This window comes from Agelaius phoeniceus, chromosome 30 (assembly GCF_051311805.1).
Source record: "Agelaius phoeniceus isolate bAgePho1 chromosome 30, bAgePho1.hap1, whole genome shotgun sequence".
Taxonomy (NCBI): Eukaryota; Metazoa; Chordata; class Aves; order Passeriformes; family Icteridae; genus Agelaius; species Agelaius phoeniceus.
Window position 1 is genome coordinate 6,595,344 of NC_135294.1, and position 15,835 is coordinate 6,611,178.

The 15,835-nt window shown below is 49.4% G+C and overlaps 1 protein-coding gene across 2 annotated transcripts; it reads left to right on the top strand.

The window, feature by feature from the left end:
* Nucleotides 1-291: 291 nt before the first annotated feature.
* Nucleotides 292-15,589, top strand: GMCL1 (germ cell-less 1, spermatogenesis associated). 2 transcript variants are annotated; one of them, XM_054650751.2, is made up of 14 exons: nucleotides 292-594; nucleotides 989-1,112; nucleotides 3,849-3,945; nucleotides 4,653-4,750; nucleotides 5,229-5,341; nucleotides 5,818-5,883; nucleotides 6,048-6,132; nucleotides 6,307-6,397; nucleotides 6,585-6,725; nucleotides 8,894-8,963; nucleotides 12,060-12,135; nucleotides 12,878-13,023; nucleotides 13,156-13,243; nucleotides 14,291-15,589. In XM_054650751.2, the coding sequence occupies exons 1-14, from the start codon at nucleotides 419-421 to the stop codon at nucleotides 14,417-14,419; spliced, it is 1,500 nt and encodes a 499-aa protein (XP_054506726.2). In that variant the 5' UTR covers nucleotides 292-418; the 3' UTR covers nucleotides 14,420-15,589. The 2 variants fall into 2 exon arrangements, with proteins under 2 accessions (XP_054506726.2, XP_054506727.2); XM_054650752.2 differs by lacking the exons at nucleotides 292-594; nucleotides 989-1,112 and adding an exon at nucleotides 3,218-3,357.
* The last annotated feature ends 246 nt before the right edge of the window (nucleotides 15,590-15,835 follow it).

Below are 15,835 nucleotides of genomic sequence, written 5' to 3' on the forward strand. Positions count from 1 at the left end.
ATATATAAGAAATATATATTTCCTAATATATTTCTTAAATAGATTTCTTCATATTTCTTAGATATATATTTATATTTCTTAATAATCACCTATCTATATAGACATACATAGGTTATGAGTGTAGATAGATAGATAGATAGAGATATATATAGATATATATATATCTATATATATAGCTGATAATTAAGAACATTATGATTAAGAAAAGCAGGGCAGAATTCAATTTAACGCATTAACTGCAGTCCTGGCGGGGCAGTCCCGCTCGCGTCACCGCGGCCCGGCCGGGCCCGCCCGCGCAGGCGCGGAGCTGCGGGGCCGCGGAGCTGCGGGGCCGCGGCCGCCGCCGGCCGGGGCTGCTGAGGCGCCGCCGCCGCTCCGGCCCCGCTGCGCTCCGGCCCCATGAGGCGGTGGAGCGGCCATGGGCTCGCTGGGCAGCCGCGTGCTGCGGCGGAAGGCCGGGCTGCCGCGGGGCGAGGCGGCGGCCGCGGGCAAGGGCGGCAAGAGGAAGCGCGGCGGGGCCGAGGGAACCGGCGACAGCGACAGCGACGGCGAGGCCGAGCGGGAGGAGCGGCTGCTGCACCTCCGGGGCCGCAGGTCTGAGGGACGGGCGCTGGGGGAGCTGCGGGGCCGGGCTGAGAGGAGCTGGAGGGATGCGGGGCCGGGCTGAGGGGATGCGGGGCCGGGCTGAGGGGATGCGGGACCGGGCTGAGGGGCCGGGGGGATGCGGGGCCGGGTCGCAGCTCCCAGGGGACACCGCAGGGCCCGGCCCGGCCGCCCCTCGCAGCCCGCCGGGGAGAGGTGTCGGGGTGAGGCCTCATGGGGCGCCCCGGGTCGGGGGAAGGCCACGGGCGACACGGGGGACACGGCAGCCGGGCCGGGCTGGGCAGGACCGACCCGCCGAGCGCTGTGGAGCGACTGTTGCTGCTGTAAGCGGAGAATCTTAGGGGTGTGTCTCACTGTTCGTGGTCTGTTGTTTTGTTTTTACTAGGAAAAAATTGAAAAGCACGTCAAAATATATTTATCAGACACTGTTTTTGAATGGGGAGAACAGTGATATCAAAATCTGTGCTCTGGGAGAGGAGTGGAACTTGCACAAGATTTATTTGTGTCAGGTAAGTGGCTCCTTTCTAACTCCCAGTAGGAACTCAGTTTCTAATAAAAGGATGTCTGAGAACTCTGAAGTATGACTGGTGATCTTTCTTTTTTTTTTTTTTACACTTTATATTTAGGACTTTAACTCTTTCTGTAGATGTTAACAGTTACCCAGCTCCTGTTAGCAGCAGGAGTTCCTCTTGGGAAGCAGAGCTGTAGGTTCATATTTCAAAATTTTTTTTGTTTCTCATACCGCTTAGTTATGTTGTTTAATTTATTTTATTCCTAATCTTGGTGCATTGTCTGTGAAAACAGTCCTGATAGTTGTCTTTGATGTCCTGAGAACATGTTCTTGTTTGCTGACCAAGTGGCTGAGAGACTCCTGTGATGTGAATGTTCTTGCAGGGCAAAGGAGGGATTCCAGAAGGAGTTTGTGGTGCCCCAGCTCAGTTTTATTGTCCTGCAGGGAAATTGCTGCTGCTGGGTGTCTGCAGGCGTTAGGTGATTGTTACAAATCACAAAAGGGTTCCTTGGAGCATCCCTGCTGCTGCAGGAGCAATATTTTCTCAGGAGCTCTGAAAAGCAATAAACCCCAGTGCATAGCCCAGAAAGGATGCTGTTTCCACAAACATTTCCTGTTGGGCTCGTGTTGAGGTGCAGTCCTTTGTGTCTGTGTTGTGGGAGCTCAGAGCTGCTGGTGGCTTCCCTGTCTGTGCTGTGTCACAGGGAGGAGCCCTGGCTGTGCCCTCAAACACCAAATTCACTTGTGCCTGTGTCTTTCAGGGGTGCTGGCCTTGGCAGGGGTTGGTGTGAAGGCCTCGGGTGCTGTGCCTGGACAGGAGGGCACTCGTGTGTCAGCTGCAGTGGGAGCCAGAGCAGGGCTGTGACACTGTGGCACTGGGAGCTGCTCCACACGTGGCTGCGCTTTCTCTGGTGCAACAAGTGACAGGAAGAGCCAATTCTGGGGTTTTTGTGGCTGTTGCTGTGTCAGTGCCCGAATTCCTGAGCAGCTTCAGCAAACACTTGTGTGGTCCCAGCAAGGGGAGTGTTCCTTTGCCTTCTTGTAGGAAAAAAGCCTTTTCTTTTTGGAGTGTGAGAACCTTTTACAAACAGGAACAGCAGGCAGGAGAGTCCTTTGTGTGAGGCAGAGTGGGAGCACTGAGGGGCTGTGGGGTGTGTGACAGGGGCAGGGCTGGCACTGAGGGGCTGTGGGGTGTGTGACAGGAGCAGAGATGGCACTGAGGGGCTGTGGGGTGTGTGACAGGGGCAGGGCTGGCACTGAGGGGCTCTGGGGTGTGTGACAGGAGCAGAGATGGCACTGAGGGGATGGGGACAGGCAGCCTGGGAGGTGCAGGGTGGGCACAGCACTGCTGTGGCTGCTGTTTCCTGTCACTGTGGCTCTGCTGTTGCTGTGTCTCAAGTTGCTCAGGTTGGTGAAGCTTTTCCTGAGGCCTTAGCAGGTGTTGGTGACTGAAATTGGGTGTGAAATCCCTTCTGTGGGTGCAGCTGTGTGGAGGGCTTTGAAAGTTGAGACCTTGTCTGTAGAGCCCTTGTAGGAGCAGTGGTTTTGGGACATGGGCTTTAGGGGCAGTTGACCATTCTCCTCAGGCAGGTTCTGTTCCAGACACACTCCTGCATTGCAGTTGTGTTACTGGAGGTAAAGTGGAGGTCAGGAATAACTCCATGTGAATGACTCTTAATGCCACTGTGTGCCCCCAAGCAGACTCAGCCTGGCTGTCCCTGCTCTCCCCAGGCTCTGCCTCAGGTTCCAGGAAGGACAGTCAGGTGCTGCTCACAGCAGCTCTCAGAAATGGGGCATTTCTTTCTCATGATGCTGGTACAAAATAATAAATCCTTATGAACCTGGGGAGGTGATCTCTGTGGCAAAGCTGAGGCAGCCTCATGAGGAGGACAGAGATATCTGAGTGAGGCCCTGGCTTGGATAGGAGCAGGTTGTGGGTTTCAGAGTTAGGGATACACCAAGGGTACAGAAATACTGACCTGGTCAAATGAAATCAAAAGTGGGTTTGGTGTTATTTGCTGCCCTGTGCTGAAATGCTGAGGGAAGAGGTCAGGGAATGTGGTGCTGTACAAATAGACTTTATTTTTTTGATCTCTCAGGTAAACTTCATTGATAGCATCTCATAATGGGCACATCTGCTGCTGGGAAGGAAAATCAGGAACCCTAGTAGAGCATTATCTTTCCCTTCCTTTGGATGGAAACCTCAAATTCTAGTTTTATGTGCTTTTCACTTAATAATAAAGGTATATTGCCGTAAATGGTGTGTGTGTCTGTGTCCTTGGTATGAGGCTGCAGCCTTGTACAGTAATTTGTATGTCTTGCATGCCTTTTTTTTATTTTTTTTTTCACCCCTAACTGGCATTCCCTAATGCCTGCAGGATTTGTTGTTTGCCAGTAACCTTAAGGACTTCGTTTTTGGACTAATTCTGTCCCCACTGGTGATGTGGTTTGTGGGAAAAAGAGCTTGTGTAGCTTTTCTGGCCTTTTCAAACTCTTTCCTTATTCTGGTTACACACACGTAGCCCAAACTTTCCTGTAGGCATTTTGAGTGTCAGAACCAGCAGCTACAGTCAGCCCCTCGAGTCTGTCAGAACCTTTTAGCTTGTGAAAGCTCCCTTAATATATTTTGTTCTGCATAAAGGTAAATATTAACCGTGTTTGGTGCTGCTTTTGGCTGTTCTAAGTGGGATGAAATCTCTTAGTTGAGTTCTTTTTTCTCTCTTCCTTCATACAGTCAGGCTACTTTTCCAGTATGTTCAGTGGCTCTTGGAAAGAATCCAGCATGAATGTCATAGAGCTGGAGATTCCTGATCAAAATATTGATGTAGAAGGTAAGTGGGAGCCTTTTATTTTAACAAAACCCTGAAGGGAGAGCTTAAGTTAAACCTGGTGATGTTCAGAGAAGGCTCATGAGGTTCAGCTTCTCTTTGTGCAGTTTTTTAACTCTCAGGGGTGCTGGAGAGTTTGTTTAAATCCTGGGAGCTCAGAGCTGTGACCGTGTTCACAGGGGCTGAGGATGAGGGAAGAGACAGGATCTGACTCCATGTTTCACAAGGCTGATTTATTATTTTATGATATATATTACATTAAAGCTATACTAAAAGAATAGAAGAAAGGATTTCATCAGAAGCCCAGCTAAGAATAGAAAAAGAAAGAATGATAACAAAGGCTTGTGGCTCAGACTCTCTGTCCGAGCCAGCTGGGCTGTGATTGGACATTAATTAGAAACAACCACACGAGACCAATCCCAGCTGCACCTGTTGCATTCCACAGCAGCAGATAACCATTGGTTACATTCTGTTCCTGAGGCCTCTCAGCCTCTCAGGAGGAAGAATCCCAAGGGAAGGATTTTCCATGAGAGATGTGTGTGGCAGTCACCCCGTGCTGTGTTTTCAGTCCGGTCAGTCGCTGTAGATCCAGAACCAGCACCGGGACACAGAGAATGTGTGCAGTGAGGGGTTTGGTTGTGTTCGGGGACTTCGGGGCTGTGTTTAAGGCTGTGTTTAGTGTCTGCCTGTGCCTCGTGTTCCCTCTGCAGCCCTGCAGGTGGCCTTTGGCTCGCTCTACAGAGACGATGTGCTGATCAACCCCAGCCGCGTGGTGGCCCTGCTGGCGGCAGCCTGCATGCTGCAGCTGGTGAGTCAGAAACGCCTCGGTGCCCTGCTCTGGCTCCACCTGAAAGGAACACAGCAGCTCGGGGGATCCTCGCCCGCGTGGCCGTTCTCACCCAGAGGAATGAATCAGCTTTTTGGGCTGACTGGGGAAAAAGCCAAACACAAAGCAGTGGGTTTATTGAAAAATGCTGTGACTAAGGTTGAGGTGTGAGATTAAGTGATTTGTGAGAGATACCTACAAGTAGATTAAATAGGTTTTGGAGCTCGCTTGCTATACCCTGAAGGCATTCAGTACCCTTTCCTTTCATGGGAAATACTCTTTAGGAACATATGAGTTTCTGAGGAATGATGGTTTAAATGGTTTGAACAGTGTAGCACCAGTCACTGTGGGACTTGGGGGATGGCTCAGGCATCAAAATCTGTGTGAACAGCACAGTGTGTGACATTTCCTGTTGGGAAGTGAACACTCAGAATGTCTGTGTGTTTTCTCCTCCCTGCAGGATGGCTTAATCCAGCAATGTGGTGAAACAATGAAGGAAACCATCACTGCCCAGACTGTGTGTGGTTATTACAATTCTGCAGGGACATATGGGCTGGACTCCGTGAAGAAAAAGTAAGAATTACTGTCTCCAAACTGCCTTGCCAATTAACAGTGAATTGCCAATTAACAGTGAATTTACACACAGTACTTACATAATGACCAGGTTAATTGCTTTAATATGTCTTTAGAATAGAATCTTAGAACATCAAAGTTGGAAGAAACCTTAACATCATCCAGTCCAGCCACCCACCCAGCACTTCCACTGAAACCACTAAACCACATAATCCAGAGCCAGATTCACACCTCCAGGGTGGAGATGTGAATCTATTCCAATGCCTGACCACCCAAACAGGGAAAAAAAATCAAGTCCTAATCTGAATCGATTGAGTCTGTCCAGCTCCTTCTGCAGAGCCCTTCTGCCTTCCACCAGATCCACAATCCCACCCAGCTTAGTGTTGTCTGCAAATTTACTGAGGGAGCAGCTGTTGCAGCAATGTTGACACAGAGAAGGAGCAAGCAGAGGTCCTAACTCCTTGCTTTCCTTGCAGGTGCCTTGAGTGGCTCTTGAACAATCTGATGACTCACCAGAGTGTTGGACTCTTCAAGGAGCTCAGGTACTGGGGCTGCACTTGCCTGGCAGGGATGAAGGACAGTCCCTGCCCAAGGCTGGAGCCCACTGCAGATCACTTTCTGGCCATTGCTGTTGCCTGTTCCCTGCCTCCCCTTCTCCTTTTTATCTTCTGTGTCTCACTGACCTGTTACAATTGATTTTTTCCAGCATAAACCTCATGAAGCAGCTGATCAGCTCCTCCAACCTGTTTGTGCTGCAGGTGGAGATGGATGTGTACACTGCTCTCAAAAAGGTACTGGCCTGGGGCTCAGTGCAGTGCAACCTTTGTGGGGTTGACTGGAAATATTTAATAGAATAGCAGAACTTCTATAGAAATGAGTGCACTGTGGAAGTGTCTCTTATTAGCATGCAGATTTCTTACCTGAAACCTTCAGCTGACTCACTAGAATTTACTTGTTTTGCCCAGTGGATGTTCCTCCAGCTCGTGCCTTCTTGGAATGGGTCTTTCAAGCAGGTGCTGACTGAGGCTGATGCCTGGTTTGCTGAGCGCAGGAGAGGTAGGAGGAGCTTTGAACACCAATAATTTCTCCATTTTAATGCCAAAAGCCATTCAAAAACCATCATAAAATAAAAGACACTATTCCCCCTAATAACTCTCTCTAACCAATAAGTAAAACCTGCAGTACAAGCAGGGTCTGGGAGGGATTTGGGGAGGCAAACCACGGTGTGGGTGCTGTGTTGCAGAGTTTGGGGGCGACGTTGCCTTCCTGGAGTCAGCGCAGGGCAGCGCCTTCGCGCCCGTGTTCGCTCACCTGAGGCTGCAGTACATCATCAGTGACCTGGCCTCGGCCAGGATCGTGGAGAGGGACGCCCTGCTGCCCTCAGGTGAGTGAGGGAGGGAGGGCTGGGCCAGCTGGGGCCTCGCCTCCGCTCCTGCCTTCGGCTTCTTCAGCCCGGGAGAGACAGGGAGGGCTGGGCATGTCCCAGAGGGACTGAGCTGGGGAGGGGTCTGGAGCACAGGGCAGCTGGGTGGCACTGTGGTGACAGGGAAAGGGACACAGGGCAGGGAAAAGGGGCACAGGGCAGGGAAAAGGGACACAGGGCAGCTGGGTGGCACTGTGGTGACAGGGAAAGGGGGCACAGGGCAGCTGGGTGGCACTGTAGTGACAGGGAAAAGGGGCACAGGGCAGGGAAAGGGGGCACAGGGCAGCGAAAAGGGGCACAGGGCAGGGAAAGGGGGCACAGGGCAGGGAAAAGGGACACAGGGCAGGGAAAGGGGACACAGGGCAGCTGGGTGGCACTGTAGTGACAGGGAAAAGGGACACAGGCCATGTGGTGCAGGGAAGGGGACACAGGGTGGCACTGTGGTGACAGGGATAGGGGACAAAGGGCCTGTGATGTAAGGAAAGGGGACACAGGGCACGTGCTGCATGCAGGAGGATCTCTGTGCTGGGATCTCTGTGCTGGGATCTCTGTGCTGGGAGGTGCTGTCACAGTTTGGTCCTTCCTGCCCCTGTAATCTGCCCATGCCAGGGTGCAGCTGTGTTGAGATCAGAACTTTGGCTCCTCATTTACAAGCAGGGTGAGATAAATCCTGGGCTGCACTTTGGAGCAGGCTGGTGGCTGCCAGCATTCAGTACTGGAGGGGATGCTTTGTACCCGAGGGGCTGCAGGCAGGGCCTGTGCTGGGTGGTTTGTGCTCTGCTGGAAGGTTATTCCACATGAAATTGTTCTCAAGGAGGTCGAGAAGCAAATCACACTGAGTAGTTTAAAGTAGTACTGTGATTATTTATTTATTTTTATGCTCTGGTGTGTAGGTCCTGGGAGGGGAGAACTGAAATTCTGTGTTAGGAGTTCCCAGCAGCCTGATCTTTGTGCAGAAAAGGTGCAGGAGACAGGAATACACAATGTGTGTGTCCATGTGGGCACGGTGTTTGTTGTTCTGTTTTATTGGTGGCTTGTGAGCATTTCCTCAGCTGTGCTTTCCCTTTCCATAAATCAGCAGATGAGCTGCAGCTGAAATGTGAGGTAGGAAATGGATACCTGCAATACACAAATAGAGAAGATGCTCTCCCTCCTGATATTTCTTCCTTCCCTTCTAGCACATCCATTCTCTGTTCCTTGCCTGTGCAGGTTTCCTTAATTGATTTTTTATTTTCAGTTGTACTTTGGTTGATGCCCAGTTTCTCCTATCACAGTCTGTACTTTCACTCTAGAGTCAGTGGGACAAAGGCTGGTTTGAAGTTTTCCATCCATGGCCTGGCCTCTCCTCCCTTCTGTCCCATTCACCAGCTTCCTGCGTTGGTTTTGGTCACGTTGGCTCTCCCTGTTCTCTCACCCAGCCCATTTCCCAGAGGTGGCTCTCATTTCTGACCTTGCCCCCTTGCCCCATTTGTTATCTTGACTAAGAACTTCTTACACCCTGTGATGTTGGGATCCCTTTTGTGTAACTGCCTGGCAAACTACTGAGTTTTGTTCTGTTTTATCTCTTGGTTGCAACATTAAATTTACACAGCCAATAAAATCTTTGTGTGTTCTCCAAGGAAGACATGATTTATGTTTATTCTTAGCAGGGTACAACTCGTGTTTGTTTTGCCATATTTGTGTTAAGTCACTGTTTTCTTTTATCCCTTGATTGTGTTTTCTTCTTCTTTAGCTTACGGAGAGTTCCCCGGGGGTTCAGAGCACAGCACCCTCTCCCCAGAGCTTCTTAACAGCTCCTTGGCTGAGCAGAGCTGTGTGTGCTGAGAAAACATGTGGAGTTGCATCACTTGTGGCAGCAGTGGGTGTTGGGGAGATGAGCACAGTCTGGAGTGACTGCTGCTAGCTGTGGATGTTTGTCCCTGTTAGCTGTGGATGTTTGTCCCTGTGCTTGGGGCTGGGAGCTGGAGAGCACAGGGAATGACAGGGGTGGGGTGCATACACTTGCCCAGTTCATAAGTGTAACTTCATTATTTCTATCTGATTTTATTTCTCTGTCTATGATGTATATGACCATCCCTTTCCCAGCTCCAAAGACAACACCAAGCTCTTTTCTTTTTTTTTAATTTTAGAATGGCTGTCCTCTGTTTACAAACAGCAGTGGTTTGCCATGCTCAGAGCAGAACAAGACAATGACATTGGGTAGGTATATTACAGGCTTTATTTCTCTCTTAAATTAGAAACCTTCCTCTCATAGAAATTCTGACATGAATTATTTTGGAGTTTACATTAAGAGGAGGGGGTAAGCACACTTCAGTACTTTTGAGCTCTGTGGAGCTCTCTGTTCCCCTGGGCTGGCTGCTCTCCCCTCCCTCAACCAGCAGAACTCTGGAAAACTGATCTGGTGGGACCAGAGGGAAATGCTGGGTGGGGGACACGAGTTCTGTACTTTCCTTCGTGTGGGTTAATGCTTCTCAACAGCACTTCACCTGGAAATCTGTGCTGAGGCTGTGAAAGGGGGATTTCTGAGCCTTCCATTTTAAGGATGCTTTGGCCATCAAACTGTTCCTCTCCCTTCTGTTTGCTCTTGGCCGTGCTGCAGTGAGGCAGGTCCTGGATTCAGCACCAAAACGATGGCCAAATGTAGCTGGGGGAGTTGGTCCTGCCTTTGTCTCCTCTGCTGGCTCCTAGAGTGCTTTGAGGAGGAAAAAAGCCAAGGCAGGCAGCTGCAGAATGCCTGTCACCTCCCCAGACCCAGCAGGCTGGCTTGCTCCTTTGTCCTGTCACCCAGCAGGTGACACTGTGGGCAGGGACGGGTTGGGTTGTAACAGCAGCTTCAGAAAGGCCCCAAACTCTGCTCTGAACAATAGCCAAGATCTTTAGGAAGTTGTTCTCTCAGGCAGCAGTGCTTTGGGAAGTGGTGGAGGTAAGGTGCAGAGTTGTGGCTCACATTCAGCTCCTGCAGGTGGATTTTGGGTGGCTGGGCCCTGTTTCTGATGCTGCTCTCTTGGGAAGGCTTTTGCTGCTGTGGCTGTGGCTGAGAGCAGAGTCACCTCCTGGCTCGTGGGGAAACAGGCTCCATAGGGAAGTGAGTCACCAGATGCAGTATTTGCTAATTTTGGTGTGTTTTGGTAGTTCAGTGCAGTGGGAGCATTGGAACTGTCAGCCACTACATACACATGCTTCTGGAAAAGGAGTTCCCACAGAGTGAGGATGATGGGGGTCATCCAGCTTGGAAAAGAGCAATTTCAAAATTCAGCTACAGCTGAGGATTTCAATGGCTCTCAGAATGGGCACAGTATTTTTCCCCTTTTTTTTTTTTTTGCTAGTTTAGTTTTCTCTTTTGCAGTATGGGTTGATTATTTCTTTTAAGACAGTGAAAAGCGAAGGTCTCAGCCTCAGAAGGGCAGACATGCAGCTGTTCCTTTGTGTTAGTGCAAATGTTTTGGCCATTTGACCAACGTGTAGCTGCAGGAAAAGAATTCAGGTTTTATAAGCCCATGGTTTATCCAGCTCTGCTGCTCTTCCTCTCACACCTCCTGCCCGTGTCAGCATCAAACACATGTTTTCCCTCAGGGGTAAGGAGGCAGACTTAGGAATCAGAGCAAGACATGGATCTGACTCCTCGGAGCTGAAGTAAGGCTCTATTTCCATATCCCACCTGGTGCAGGGCAGAATTGCACCTGCTTCTTCCAGCACTGCCAGCATGGAAATGGCACTGCCTGGAAACTGTCATGTGCCTTTAGAGAGAGGAGAAGAAAGTGTTTCCCTTCTGCTTTGAGTTTGCATTTAAAAGGATTAAACATCTTATTCACTCTTCAGAACTGGAGAATTTTTTAGTGTTAGGAGTGGAGTTTGTGGCTTTGAACTGTAGCTGCTCAGGGTTTACTTGTGTTAAAGTGGATCACTTTTTTTTTAAATTAAACATGTGTTTTGTGGCAGAAGCCAGACAGATCTTTCAAGCCTGGGACTGGAATCACTTCTGCTCTTTGGCAGTGTGTAAGAAGGAAGCAGAATGGCTCCACTGTTCACTGTGTGGCAGCTGGTGGAAGTGGTTCAAGCTGAAGTTCTGCATTGTCTGAGGCTGCTCGAGGGATGGAGAGGGGAATGTTAATGTCAGTCTGAGCATTATGGACTAATGTTTGTGAAATTTGTCACTAATTAAACAGAAATAAATCCTTTATCACCATTACTGCATTTAGGTCAGCCACAGAACCAGTTCAGCTGGAAGATGTGGAAAAGCACACGGGAGGTTCCTGGGTGAATTTGTTGAAGTGTGATGAGTTGTATGCATAACCTGTTCTTGGAACACTTCACCTCCCAGGATTGGGTTTTACAGAGAGACCTGGGCTGAGCTTATAAAAGATTTAGCTGTGAGTTGCTGTGGAGTGAGCAGGGGGAGGAGAACAGAGGCTGCATCTCTTCTGCCTTGGAGGGCCCTGCTGGGTCTTGTGGCTTTGCAGTTGAGGCTGTGGGGATTGATGTCACTGGGATTAATAAAGTTCACGGCCAGCCCTCAGCCTGGTGCAACTTGGACGCTTTCTGGCAGTGGGTGTTGGGTTAATGCTGTCATGGTGAGTGGAGCAAAGTGAGTAACACAAGTGTGGAAAATCAGGGCTGATCTCACTCGTGCTGGCTCTGCAAGGCTGTTCTACGTGCTGGACACGGGGCAAGTGGTGGGTGAGAGGAGCTGCTCTTGCTGTGGGATGACACAGCCAAGGGCTCTGCGTCCCAGGAGCTCTCATTTCTTGAGCACTGAGGGGAAGTGGGTTGTTTTATGAGCACTGGGGGGAAGTGGTTTTTTTTAGTCAAGTTGCATAACCAGCCCCTTGAGAAACCTCTCCCAGTGTCTCGTGGCTGCTGCTTCATAGCACTGCTCTTGTGCAGAGCCCTGCAGCTGTGCCCCAGCACTTGTCTCTGGTTGTGTCTGAGAAGTCAGCCTGCTGTGTTTAAAAAACACTTGGGTTTTTACAAGGCTGCGAGAATGTATTGCATTGCAAAAGCTATCATTTTATCTGGAGAAGTTTTTTTGTAGAAGTCCTGCCTAACTGAGGTGTCACAGCCTGGTTTATATTGCAGTTTTGTAGTTTATGGGACAGTTTGGGATGGAAGAGGCTCTGAGAGCTCATCCAGTCATGCCTCTGCTCAAAGGGTCAGTTGTGAGTCCCTTCCACCTCAGGGTATTCCATCACTGTGTGGTCAGACAAGTTTATTCCAGTCTGTTCATCTTCCCCACATTAGGGTATCATACAAAGCTGTTGAAGTGTCCTTAAAGATGCTGGTTTGGGTTTTTTTCAGGCCTCAAGAAATCAATAAGGAGGAACTGGAAGGCAACAGCATGAGGTGTGGTCGCAAACTGGCCAAGGATGGTGATGTAAGTGTGGCACGTGGCAAACTGCAGGGCTGGCATGGCTGAGACAAGTCAGGCATTTCCAAATCATCTAAATCCTCATTGGCAAACTGCATCAAAGGATGTCGTGGAGAAAGACACCATTTTTTTTCTCCCCAGAGAGATGGAAGTCCTGTCTCAGCAAGGAGCAAGGAACTGGAGTTTCATTGTGCTCTTGTGCTGTGAGACTGGGAAAACTGTTAGTCCAGGCAGTTAAACAGAGCTCTGATCACTTATCAGCTGGAGAAGGAAGTTCTCTAGATAAAATGTGTAACATTCAGAGCTAGGGCCCCTTGGTGACTTTAGGTAACAGGTCTTGTGAAATGAACTGGGAACATTCACTTTTCCCATTGAGGTCACATCGCCCAAGGTGTGCTCCGGGCATGGCTGTGGCTCACAGATCAGCCCCATTACCCAGTGCTGGTATTTGATACCCACTGCTGTGACGTGTGTCCTGCCTGTCTGGGAGGCAGCTGACCCTCAGCTGCTGTCACACACACAGTCCCCTGCCGTGCCCAGTTGTCCCCACCGAGTTCTGTGTCCCAGGAGGTGCTGGCAGGGGTCCCTGAGCGCCCCGGTGCAGCTCTGGAGTGACCCCTCCTGTGGAGCTGGCGTGGGCCCCGTGCTGCGTGTCACAGCCCATCCTCAGGCTCTGTGTGTCCCCCTGTGTGTGTGTGTGTCCCCCTGTGTGTGTGTGTCCCTGTGTGTGTGTGTCCCTGTCCTGCAGTACTGCTGGCGCTGGACCGGCTTTAACTTCGGCCTGGACCTGCTGGTGACCTACACCAACCGCTACATCATCTTCAAGCGCAACACGCTGAACCAGCCGTGCAGCGGCTCCGTCAGCCTGCAGCCCCGCCGCAGCATCGCCTTCAGGTGGGCCTGGCCCAGCTCCCTCCCTGCTGCCAGCCCTGCTGGTTCTGTCACAGCATGTTCCCACCCTGCCTCCTCCTCCAGGGAGGCGCTGAAACTGGGGAGGCTGAAGTGGCCTCGCTCTTGTGCCCCCAGGTTGCGCCTGGCCTCGTTCGACTGCAGCGGGAAGATGATCTGCAGCAGGACAACGGGGTACCAGATCCTCACCCTGGAGAAGGACCAGGTGTGTCTGTGGGCTTGAGTGCTGCAGTTCAAGGCATGACAAAAATGCCGAGAGGTCACCGGTGCTTTTGAAGGGGAGTTGCTGTTCCTGTTGGCGTTGCTTATGTGGAATCTCAGGCATTCCTGTTAGAAGTAGTGGGTAATTAAGCTAATTTGTGAAGTGGATCTAGAGTAAGGTAATGTGGGTTTCATGAGTGTTGATAATATGAAATTAGTTCCCATATTAGTGAAATGAGTGCCTGTGGTGCTGCTGTCTGCTGCCAGTGTCATGTTCAGCTGCTCTTCAGCACTGCTGGCATCACCCTCTGCATAATCTGGCCATCAGACTGCTCATTTAGAGGCAAATTCAGAATGTGAAGACTCTCATAAACTGAGGAGTTAAAAGAATGTCTGCAAGTTGTTTAAGGGTTGAATTTATTACTCTATTAAATCAATTGAAGAAAGCCCCAGAGAGGAATGGAGTTTTCTTAGAGCAAGTGCCCTTTTCCACCCATTGCAGGATTTAGTGATGCGTGTGTGGGACTTGTTAATCAAGTTTCTCAAATCCCAGCCAACAGTGATACAAAGGTGATGAGAAAACCTTTTCTTGCCAGTGCCATCCTCACTGGAGGGTGAAGTTTCAGTTTTGAAGTTTCAGTTGTTTTGCATCCTCACGAGGTTGAAGTTTCAATTTTGCTTCCCTAAAACCCGTTCCTAGAGTGGAACCAAAAAAATTCCTACCCACAAACTGAAGTTTGCTTTCAGTTGTGGAATACCTGGTTGGTGGAATCTCCCAAATCTGAAAACTGTCCCTTTCTCCCCAGCATGCTGGAGGGGAAGTTTGCTCCAGCATTCCCCTGTGGCTGTTCCTGTGCTGCACAGGGATGGGAGCTGTGGGCAGGCTGAGAATGTGTCAGTCTTATAAACTTGAGCTGAAGGGGAGCTGTCTTGGCTCTGTGTTTATATTCTGATTTCAGTCTGTAGCCCTGAAGCTGTGCAGAGTGGGTGCTGTGTCAGTATTGTGCTTTCTGCTCCCCTTCCCCACACAAATATCCTGTGTGTGCTCCAGGAGCAGATCGTGATGAATTTGGACAGCAGACTCCTGACCTTCCCCCTGTACATCTGCTGCAACTTCCTGTACACATCCCCAGAGAAGAGGGCAGACAGCGAGGCCCAGCTGGATCATCTGGAACCCTGAGACCTCCCTGGGGCCTGGGGCAGCCCCTCCACCCTGGCTGCTGCTCCAGGCCTTACACTGTGCCAGCAGCCCTGGCCTTAGTGCTCTCCTATGCAGCTCTGACATTAGGTAGGCCAAAACCAGTCATCCTTTTTAATTTTTTAAAATTTTATTTCTGTTGTGCATCGTCAGGCAGGAGCCATTCCACGTTTGAGAAGCGTTGTCACACTTGGGCTTTTCTGGGTGAAAACTGAGCCAAATTGGAAATAGGGAATTTGTGTGGATGACAACTTAGGAAATTACCTGTTGGACTCTGAGCACACGTTGTAGCTTGTGTGGGTTTTGTTAGTGTTGGTTTTGGTTGTATTATTTGTTGGGTTTTTAAATAACTGATCTGTAAATACCAGATCCATATTTTGCTTTTTTTCCTGGTCCTTTTCTCTTAGGGCCAAATAATCTCTGTAAATGTGGCATCTCAACTTTGGTTATTTAACTGCACAGCCTTTCCCACCTGGTGGGTTTAAGCCTTTTTTTGCAGCTCACACACACACATTTCATTCTTGGTGTTGTTCTAACACTGCAGCCAATAATTCTCTGTCTTTTAGCAGGTTAATTTACTAATAGGAATGTTCATAAATGAATTATCTTTTCCATGTACAGCAAATACTCCAATGTCCTCACCATTACTTGAGTCCTGTCAGCAGCAGCAGCTCTCAGCTGGAGTCTGCTGAGTGCTGACTCTACTCACACAAACCAAATACCAGTTTTTAAACATTTTCTGTGGCTTGTTTTAGCTGTTACCTTGGGAATACATCCCATGTTAGCTCAGGAACTTGTGACTTTCGAGTGCCTTTTGAGTTGTATGTGTAACACCAATTTCACATCAGTTCAGCAAGGTCACAGGATCCAAAGGCAGAGCTGGGAACAAGAGATTCCTCTCCACTTGGTGTGATGGATGAGTCGTGTCATGGTACACTCTGTTCAGTCTTTGTTGGGTTTTATGTTTGTCTCTTACAATTCTCAATTCTTAGAGCAGGATTTTTTGATTCAAACTGGGAATTTTTGCCTCGTTAGCCTATTTTTTTAATGTCAGAAAAATATAAAACCATTTGTACTTTATAACAAGGGTAAAAATATGCTGAGCGAGATAGAAAAACATGGCAACGTGTCAGTAAATGATTTCAAGTGGAATATTTGTCCATGTGTGTCCTTTCCTGCTGGGAACAGCTTTTTGTGCTGGATTCAGCACCTCACTGTGATCTTGGGTTGTGTCACAGCTTTGGCAGCAGAGAGCAGAAGCATTTTCAGCTGTTCAGCTGCTGCAGCATGGAATTATTTATAGAATTAACTGTATTTAGGTACTTAACTCTGGTTTTAATTAGAAGTACACACTCCTCAGATTGATTCCATGGAAAGCAGCAGGGGCAGCTGTTAGTG